Source organism: Pomacea canaliculata, linkage group LG4 (genome assembly GCF_003073045.1).
Source record: "Pomacea canaliculata isolate SZHN2017 linkage group LG4, ASM307304v1, whole genome shotgun sequence".
Lineage (NCBI taxonomy): Eukaryota > Metazoa > Mollusca > Gastropoda > Architaenioglossa > Ampullariidae > Pomacea > Pomacea canaliculata.
The window spans coordinates 30,574,826-30,585,452 of record NC_037593.1 but is presented as its reverse complement, the minus strand read 5'-3'; the positions used below and the strand labels follow the sequence as shown (position 1 = coordinate 30,585,452).

At 39.4% G+C, this 10,627-nt stretch overlaps 2 protein-coding genes across 2 annotated transcripts; both read left to right on the top strand.

The window, feature by feature from the left end:
• Window positions 1–2,318: 2,318 nt before the first annotated feature.
• On the top strand, window positions 2,319–6,227 carry LOC112562384. The gene is made up of 2 exons (XM_025235629.1): window positions 2,319–2,818; window positions 4,267–6,227. Exons 1-2 carry the CDS (start codon window positions 2,786–2,788, stop codon window positions 4,936–4,938), a joined length of 705 nt encoding a protein of 234 aa, XP_025091414.1. The 5' UTR covers window positions 2,319–2,785; the 3' UTR covers window positions 4,939–6,227.
• A 2,339-nt stretch (window positions 6,228–8,566) lies between these two features.
• LOC112562408 lies at window positions 8,567–10,490 on the top strand. The gene is made up of 2 exons (XM_025235661.1): window positions 8,567–8,767; window positions 9,179–10,490. Exons 1-2 carry the CDS (start codon window positions 8,734–8,736, stop codon window positions 9,772–9,774), a joined length of 630 nt encoding a protein of 209 aa, XP_025091446.1. The 5' UTR covers window positions 8,567–8,733; the 3' UTR covers window positions 9,775–10,490.
• The last annotated feature ends 137 nt before the right edge of the window (window positions 10,491–10,627 follow it).

Sequence of the window (10,627 nt, the reverse complement as noted above, 5' to 3'; positions counted from 1 at the left end):
GTTGTTTTTTTTTTAAAGAGAGAGGTATGACTGGAGAGGGGAGTCAGCGAAGAGAGATTGGGGGAGAGAGAGGGCAAAAGGCGAGAGGAGGGAGATTGGAGGCTTAATTGTTGAGAGGGGGATTGTGTTTTGAGTTTTGGAAGTGAGAAGTCACTGCATGCCGAGACAGTGTACTTGAATAGGGAGAAGAGATTTGGAGTTTGATCGCCCTCACCACTCGGTTACACAATCTAAGCTAATTTCACTAATACCGGTATAAGAAACTTTTTAAAAAGGACCACCTTCGCGACCCCCTTGTAGGCACGTCGCGACCCCCCAAGGGGTCGCGCCCCACAGGTTGAGAACCGCTGCCCTAAACCTTTCTGTTCTGATGAAAGTAGCACCTCTTTGATGTTTTCAGCAAGGATGTTTATATCACAGTCCATCATGCGCAGTGAAGAGATGTTCCTTCCAACTTTGCCCTTCAAGATTTCTGCAAGGTTTGGGTCCTGAAGCTTCTCAAAATCAAAGCAAATTCGGGACATTTGAGCGGCGCTTGATCCTTAGGTTCAAGCTACAATAAGGTCATGGTCTTCTGCAATTAAGTGCCTGGTATGTCTTCGTCTTGGCCATGTTGATGCTGGATTTGAAGCATCTACGCAGCAGGATGAAATACGATTTAGTTGTGGGTCGACCTGGCCACAAATACATGAGCACTGGGTCCTGGCCAATACTTTCGTCCGATGATGGTTAACATCAAAATTTTCTGTAGGCGTTTGAAGAAGCAGACAATTAATTCCCTGATTCTTCTGTGCTTTATTTGGCATGAAAGTTTGTGTTTTTCTAATTGATGAGCTTCGAGTTCAACGAAAACCCAATTTTCTTTGACACATGCAACACATAAATGTATGTGGATTTAGAAATTTCAACGGACTTTAGATGGAATAACCAGTATGAAGATATTATTCAAATGAGTTGTGGTGGAGAACAAAGCAAAAGCACAGAAGGGTTTTACATCTACTAACCTCTAATTGATACACGTGGAAAGTATGATAATGTGTTATTGAGGTTTTTCGAGCAGAGCTTCTTGGGATAGTTCTCGAATGGACGTAGTGTGCAGTTCATGCACTTTAATTTTTCTTTGTTTTGATAGCTAGACACACGCCATCTAACTATACAAGTCCTTTAAAATTGTTAAATCATTATTGTTAAGAACACAGCATCCTGCTCTTCCGCTGATATTGCGTGATGTCTCCCTCTCACTCTCGGTTCTGGTCATTAAATTAAGGCTTAAAAACTCACTTTTCTTACTTTTTTCTTTTCGGATAATTATTGGATTTTCCGATCTAGTAAAACTGTCATTTTTAGTGTAGTGGTAGCCAGTCCAACCAAAAATTCTTGCGTTATTTTGGACCTTTAATTAATTTCAATTTTGAGAAACTTCTCCCTTGGGTACAGACGCTGGCAGGATCAGTACAAATCTGTGCTGTACAACATTTAATAAAAATGTGAGTGACACCGCTACTTTTTGTATTGTATTTAATAATTTATATTTGATAACGAAGATTATCAGCGTTTAACTTGTGGGGATGTCATTTAAGCTGGGGAAGCTGTGTGTGTGCTCCCAAATCAAACTGCAACACTCACTATGTAAGCCTGTCTATTTTTATTTAAATTCTCAGTTGATGAAAGAAAGCTAAGACTAAACTTATCATCATTTCAGTATTTGTAGATAAACGGGTAGTAGATATATGTACTGTTGTTAATGTGATTCACCGGAACATTCCCCGATCATTCGTCGCCTTAAAAAAATATAGACCATCTTCACCTTTCACAGCGCATGCGCCCTAGACAACTGTCTTGTTCATCAAATGATAAGTGCGCGTGCATGCGTGCCTGCGAGCCTATGTGTCTGCTAGTTTGCTGTTTTTGTTAGTTATTTTTCCTAACCCCGAACATGTTGATTGAAATTCCGTCGGCTTTCGCCTTCTCATTTCAAAGTTACCTTCTCGAAAGAGTCATCTTCACAACTGCAAGTCTCCCATACCACCCCATCCCTACCCCCACTCTCTCATCCCCCACTCTCACCACTGCATTTCCACCCACACTCCTCCATGGCTGCTTGTGGGTGGGTGTGTCAGGTTCGTCAGATGCTCGTCTGTGAGTCCACCCACGCCGCATGGACCACTGCTGCAGTCTCGGTTCGCCGTCACGGAGGCCCAGCTTCCAAAAGTTTATAAGGACAAGCATCCTCCAGCCCTCGTCACTAACGGTCAACCATTAGGCATAGTTAATTCATAGCACTGTTAGAAACACCGTTCATGTAGCCAATGTTTCGTTAACAGTTCGCTAGTAAGCCAGCTGGGACACAGTTTATTTTTACTTAAAATCTTTCGAAGAAAGTGTATATAAGAAACAAAAATAAATAAATAAATAAATTGTTCATTGAAAACCGTTCTTCTCGATTCAGTGGTGGATAGAAAAGTGCCAAAAAAAAATAAATTATTATTCTAAAATTATTTTCCACTTACCTTAGATGTGACAGCGGCTGATATATTTGAAAGTCCTCAGAGCTGCTACTCTAACTTCATTTTTACTAAAACTAAAAACTTTTGCATGGTTTTATATTGGATTAATTTACGCAAGACATGCTAGAGAGAACTCTTTACTAGAGAAAGTTGCAACCCAGGGTGTGTTCTTTCCTTGTTTCACCTTTACAACAACAGCGATAACTCTCCAGTACTGCGGGCAACGAGCAGAAGAACCAAAGACCAGAGAGGACAAGCAACTTCCTCCAAAACCCAAAATGCAACCATCTTTTCTACAAGGCATGGTACAGGTATGTGTTCACACGATGATCATTGTTCGTGATAACATTAATTTATTTCCCTTTGTGCAACATTAGACATAATATAAAATAATTACAACAGAGGCAATAAATGTGAAGAATGCTATCAGTAACGCTTAGTACAGGAACGAACATTTATTACAAATAAATATTACTAACACTAATGATGCCGTTTTTCCCAACGATTGGATTGTGAGTATGAGTCTGCGCTTTAAAAATTTTGCATTTTTATATCATTACTTTTTTCAGTGCTTCAGACAATTTAATTAATCTATTGATTTGATGATTTATTGACTGTGACTTCGTTGATGAGTATATAGTTTATATTTTTTATTTATTTTCGTTTATTTTATTTTGCTAGCTTGATTAAGCGTTGTAAGCGTTCTCAAAAATACTCAAATGTTTCTTTTGAATGATGTTGTACTCTCCTGTTTTGAAGAACACTTTGTGGTATCAACCCGGAAGATGATCCATAGCAACAAAACTATTTCCTATATTTGACGAGGCCCGAAATGCAGGGAATTTTTTAAAGAATAATCAGGGAATTTTTTAAAGAATAATCATAAAAAGGAAGCCCATCTGTAAGAAAATTTTTAGTGAAAACTAAGTTTGTTTTGGAAGGGAGATAATGTCGGTTTATCAAATTAATTTGGATCGGGGTAAAACAAAACAATGTGAGACAATAAATGTGTATGGCAGTACAAGATAAATAGGAAAATGCCCTGAAAATGTTATGTTTTCGTTCAAATAATATTTTAAAAAAAGAAAGGAACAGAAAGCTTCTACTCAAGCGTGTTTTCATGAAAATATTAAACGTGTATCATGTATTCCAACGGTAAGATTGTCCGTCATCGTGATAAGATAATGGGACGATTAGAAGAGGGGAATTGAGATAAACACTCGCTGAATGAAATTTGTGTTTAAATTATTTTTCTGTACATCTGTACTTACTCCATTTTCTTCAAGAAGAAGCATAGAAAAAAGAAAAAAAAAGAAATCACTCTCCATTTACTCCACTCTCCACTTACTCCATTTTCTTCAAGAAGAAGCATAGAAAAAAGAAAAAAAAAAGAAATCACTCTCCAGAAAAGTCGATCATTCAAACGAGTTCTGACCCGTTAAACCATCCTGCTTCCGTGTTCTAGGATTTTTTGTGTCTCGATTTCAAACATGCAAGAGCTTGCTGTTTGGATGATGTTGCTAAAACTAATTAAGCATTTTGTCGTCTGCTTAGCATGAGGCACCTATTTGCTTGGCCGTCATATGGCATTAGAGATATAAAACTGTAATGCTCCCTCTACCTTTTCGTTGTCAGTCATCCACTAATATTTACAATTTGTGTCGCCTTGTTCTGGAAGCTTTCTTATGCGTCATGAAGCAAATTGTTTTCACAAATAAAAACCTACTCAGGAACGCCCATCATTTCTTCTGTTCTGTAGCTTACATCCAGTCCTCGCCTGCTGTTCGTTCTGCTAGTTCTTGCATGCTACCACGGCTCCTTGTTCTTCACGCCACGTCCTTCCACCTCAGAGTCCTCTTCATCGACCTCCTCCTTCACCTGGACCTCCTCCTCCAGCTGGTTCTCCCTCCTCCACTCCGCCTTCTTCGAAAAGACGGGCGCTTCTGGGTGGGGCTCAGTCGGGGTCGGGGCCTACAGGGTGTGTCAGCCCTCCACGGAGCAACAGCGCCTGGTCCAGATGCTGAACATGATGGAGTCTGTGGAGCACATCAACCCAGAGAACCTGGAGCAGCTCATCCGCAGCGGTGGGCAGCACAACCTGTCCGCCGTCTGCCCGGCGTTCCGCCCCACTGACCGCACGGGCCTGGAGAGCCAGTCGCTGTGTCCGTGGACCCTGGAGGAGAACTACGAGGTGAACCGCTTTCCTCGCCTCCTGATGTTCGCTCGGTGCATCTGCGGCCATTGCAGGGGGGCAGGGTGGGGAAACGGACCTCCCACACTCTACTCCTGCGTACCGCTGTACCACCGCGTGGCAGTCATCCGCGAGACGTGTGGACCGTCCGGGGAAGTCCACTTCCGGTGGGACCGCGAGTCCATTCCCGTGGGTTGCGTCTGCGCACACCCTCCCGCGCGACGGGTGGACAGAAAATAAGAGTTGACGCCCCTGTGGCCAGAAAGAAAAAGACAACTTCAAAGTTTGTTTACAAACGAACTTGGGATCAAACTTTGAAGACATGCCCAATGAAAATCTGGATTTAAAAAAAAAACTTTGTTCACAGATAAATTATAACTGATATTGCCGAACATGCTTTCTTGTTGACTTTTTGTACAGCATGACAGATGGATAGTTATAGAAACAAGCAGATGCCTTGTGGGAAAACAATCACAAGTGGGGCCTTCTCCATATCTCCCCACCTGGTGACTTCCTTAGTCCAACGCATGTGTGGGTTTCTTTCGGGAAATAAATGTTTCTGCCCTTCAAACTGCAGTTACTCTGTCGCGCTGGTTGCTTGGGGTGGGCTGCATGGAGTGTCGCTATGATGGCTAAGTCGAAGCAGTCGGCTAGAATGTTCGTAAAATAGAATTTAGCTGACAGCTACAAGTTAGCCATGCAGCCAGCGCCTAGCGATGTTTTGTGTAACTACCCCGTAGCCTACTTTGTTGATGGTTGTGCAATTATCGTAATCTTTTTTCGCCCTGTTTATTCTTTATTAACAGACTAGACCGAGTTACATCAGCTTTCTTGGGTTTTTTTCCAATTGTAAAACTGTCCGTAAAATTAAGCAGAATAAAAGGTTCATGCCACCCCAGTACGTAGAAAGCATTGTGATTTATTCTACATACAACCTGTGATATATATATAAAGACAGACATCCCACGAATAAAATCAATTTTTATCTCAAATTTTCGCTGTATTGGAAAGGCTTTCTGTTGTTTTCCTTTAAAGCTACTACATTTCCTCATGGCGAAAATAAACATTAAGTTAGTTGTTCACTATTCTAGAACAGAAAATAGTAGAACGAAGTATAGCAATTTTTTAATATTTCAAAAATAAAATATCTTATCTGATTGTGAGTTTTGACACAAAATGTCGAGGCCTAATTCTTAACACTAAGCCAATTTTTCTTTAACTGAGTATTTAGCTGGGTTTGTTTTCAGATGTGTGGAATTCGCAAATTTCATATATTCGTTTTCTCATTCGTTTTCTGCACTTATCTATGTAGATGACCAGCTGACCGTCTGTCTACCCGTCTCTTTATCTCAGTCCTTTGTTCATCCATTTAACACTGCCTTCATGTTTTTTCCCTAATATACTAATCCTGATTCTCAAAAATGTTATTCCCTATATAAGTGTATTGCTGATGTTCTTTACTTATTCTGAAATCTTTATTTTTGTCCCAGACTGTTGCCGTTATGTAAAATGCCAGAAGATTTTATAAAAACTCCACACATTCACTTTGTTCTCATGTTTCTTTGAGTGCATATCATCAATTGTTCTGAGATTACTATGCCAAAAATAATTAAGTAGTGTGTGAGAGAGAAAGAGACAGAGCGAGGGACGACAGTAAACAGTAGAAGGAACTTTGCAGAAAGCGGCTGTTTAACAAATTTAACCAAAGCAAATGACAAACCAGACTAAATGGTCATGAAGCAGATCCGAGCCAAGGGCACTTCTTTTTAATGCAGTCCACCTGTAAAATAAGAAAGAAGCAAAACGCAATTGAGGCAGATTCAAACATGAAACTCTACAATTAGTAACCGAAGCAAAGCATATCCATAACACAAAAACAAAATAAAGAATATCCCTTCACTCTCAGCTTTCGAAACATAGGTTGTGTGTGTGAGAGAGAGAGAGGAGGGAATGAACAGGACACGCATGCAAACACAATTTTACCTGCTGTACATGACTTCCTTCCCCACATCCCCTCCCAGCTAGAAATCTTTTTCATTCTGAAGAATGCTTTGAATCTGAAATTCGAATTTTGTATTACATCAAACCCGATGCCCTGACAAATATCTATTAGTTACTCTAACAGACGTTCTCCGTTTGACTTTTCTTACACCAAACTTTTCAGTGACAAAAAATAGTTCATTTTCAATGTCGTACTCAACTTATTGATTGAGAGAATCATGACTCAACTGCCTATGAACTCGCTAACCTTTAAATTAAGAAGAAAACGACAAACAAACAAAAACGAAGAAGGTGGACTTTCGTGCTAGTTACGCCCCCAGGTGCCTCCTCCTACGCTCTCGAGCTTTGAAGCTCACAGCGATCGCCGGACAGGCAAGTGCTTTTATGAAAAGAAATGGGAAAAAAAGAAGGTTATAGCTGTTTATTTAAAAGCGGACAGCTTTATTCAGGTTTTTTTTCAAATGAAAAAATAAAGAAACTGCATTTGACTTTAAGTATGTCTCAATATACTGAATGACATTGTTGCATTTTTATTATGGGAAAATATCTGGGCAGCACAATCTGCCGCTTGACAATCAGTAGCTGGCAGCCGCCTGAGATTTCAAAATACGAATGTACAACGGAAACGTGTTAATCTGGAATCATTTTTTTTTAAGATGTATTTTTCCTTAATAAACGTAAATATTTTTTATGATATTTTATTGCCGAATAATTTTTAGATACAGCTACTTTATATTAATTATATCTTATTATCGCTGTTTCCTCTTCTCAAAAGAAAACAGCTACTACGTTTCATGAGTATCGAACCGGTTAGTGTGCGTCCGTTGGAGTTGGAATGCTGTTGCTGTAACCACTATAGACTATCAGACCCGTCAGTGGTTGGTCCAGAATTTCTCTGAGCTGTCAGTCATAGAGCCACGACCCACCACGTCCATCAGCCCGATAACTCCTTTCATGCCAAACTTAGTGAAAATGCTGCATAAAATAACTAATTTTTCATCACGCTTTGAGAAAATAAAGATAAATATTTCACATTTTTGTTTGGTTTTTTTTTTTTTGTTTGTTTTTTTATTTTATTTTTTGTTTTTTTGAAAAAAATCAACCTGGTATGTATGGTACCTTGCAGTATTTATAACCAAACTAATTATGTTGCTGGTCTCTCATTCACACCTCGATTGCTCCCCTTGCTTTGCTAAGTTCTTATGCACGAGACTATAAGGCTAGCTACACTCGCCAGTCCCCTGATGACTGACGGACAAAGGCTTAGAGGGGGTGGAACACCGGTGTTCACAATGCGTCTCACCTCACAGGGGCGATAACATTCACAACACTCAATCCATCCTTTTCCCCGGTGTTTCTATTAAAATACCATAAACTATCTGGTTACCCCACTTTGATATCGGACACTAATACTGCCCGTTTGTATACCCACGGGCGTATATCTTTACTGGACTGCTTGCAGACTATTTTCCCAGAACGAGGCCAATGCACAAATTCGCTTCCGGAAGAATGCGATCTCTCGTGTAGAAGGAGGTACAAAAGTTCAAACTTTATCGCCTGTTGTATTTTATTTTATTGGCTCTCGTGGGAAGTAGAGGTCGAGGACTTCAGTGAAAAAAAGAAATAAGTATAAAAGTAACTAAGTAATACATTTGTTGCAAGATATAGTTCACTATAAGTATTTTATTGCAGTTACGGATATTAAAACTGCTAAATGGTTCACCGAGACCTGACAACCAGTCAGCAGTCCAGAGAGAAACATCCGTTGTATACCTAACAAATGACTGTCGAGCGCTGTCCTGCATTTAGGACTTTAAATGAGCGATGTAAGACTCGGCGATAGCACTGAACTTTTTTTTCAAGCTCTTTAGTCATTCTTTAAATGCGAATACTATTTACAGCTTGACAGTTTTTTTTCTGCGTAGTCTACGGTATGATATCGCTTTCGTCCCCAGCTGGTGGGCTTGGTATGCCTACATAAGGCTTAGTAGTCATAGTCCGGCTTTACTACCTAATCGTCAGAGACCTGACCGGATGAAAAAGTATTTTCTCCAAAATCCTGACAAAGGTACGATGTAAGCCTCTTCTTTCTTTTTCTTTTTTCATCGTATTTTATTCTTCCTGACATTACATTAACACACAAACACACTTCTTCTAACAAGGTTAGTCACAGTCATTTAATTGTTCGCCATAAATTTCACGGTTGTTGTCACTGAATTCTGTCACTTGTGTTTGCCCTTTATAAGCTAGCTGGAAATATATTCCCACATTTGTAATTGTCTCCTGTCACGTGGTTACATAACGTAGTCATGGTTCGTGGGCGGCGCGCGGCTATAATTTTCTCACTGTTTTCATGTATTTATTACAAGATTTAAAAAATGTCCCTTCCTCGTTATTAAAATTCCGTTTTAACTTTTATTTAACCTTCATATTCCTTTGTTTTCTTGTTAATCATTATGATTTATTATCTTTTTTTCAGATTTCTTCCTATTTGGTCTGATAGAAATGGCTTCTATTGGCGAAATGGTCAGACGAATGGATTACCAAAAACGTGCGATGAAAACATTTGGTCTCAGGAGAGGATCAGGTTCTTCAACCCAGATTCAAGAGTGTTCTCTTTTTGTTCGTTCGGCCAACGATCACGAACTCGATGTTCTCCAAACCGCCGTTCGCAGAATGGAAGCAGACGAAAAATCTTTCCGCGATGTCCACAAAAAACAGATGACAAACATGAAAAGATTTCACAACTCTGTTCACGCAAGATCAGCATGTGTGGACCACCTTACCTTAAAATCTTCGCCAGTGTGTGTCGACGATACCTTTACGACTCAGAAGTCCAGTGTCAGTTCTGATCGAGATTTTCCGAGAAGAAACAGTGAGCCAGTCACCAGTCAAATTTCTCACACCTCAAGACGACTTTCTGTTCAACAAGAAACGCCCAAAAATGGCCGTTCCTTTAGAAAGTTGAAGGACGCCCTCGCCTCGAAATCAAGGATCGCACCGGACAGTGGTTTTACAAAAAACAAAAAACTTGGGAAATCAAAGAGTTGTCCTCTTTTTGCTGCTATTGAGTAATATGATTATAGTTCTTTTAGCTTTACTATTATAGTCATAATCACGGACGCTTTGAGAGACAAGATCACGCTGAGAAGAGCTAATGCACAAGTTAAAAAATTCAACGGATTACACCCATCAGAAGAAGGAAAGCTATTAAAGCATCATGCTTGATCAACATGGGGATAAATCTACTGGCAGAATAAATTGTGTCGCATTTTAATATTTACAAGACATATATAGGTCCACGACATAAAAACACGTACTCGCCTTATGCGTATACTGTCCCAACTCCCAACAAAAATCCTCTTAGACACACAATTAATACACACGCGCGCGTGTAATACATTCAATCACACATGCACACACACAGAATTATTACTATAATATTCAGAGGTTATAAACTGTATTGATTCCTATGTAAAAGGATCTTTAAATGCAGCCATAAAAATGAATATTCTTTAGTTTTATTGATGGAGCCGCTCCATTCGACAATGCACGAACATTTCCCACTTTTTATGAACAGCTTTATTCTCTTAATTGCACATAAAGGTCTAAAAACAGAACTTGCCAGACTGCATTCTTTTATCAATGGGTGTGAGTCTCCGTTGTTGTGACCGAAGCGCGATAGGCCAGGCAGTGCAGATGAATTAAGAGCATTTTTTACTGTCCGAGCAAGTTGTCAGAATTTTGTTTTGTTTTGAAATCTTTAATCAGGAACTAAATATATATATATTACGTCGATCTAACTGTGTTTTATGATTTATGATCATAGCTTATACGTATACCTCGATGTTCGTAATTTGATCTGAAATTTTAAAAAAAATCTTGAAAGTAAAATGTAAAAGCATTAGATTTTTTAATTTTTTTTTTT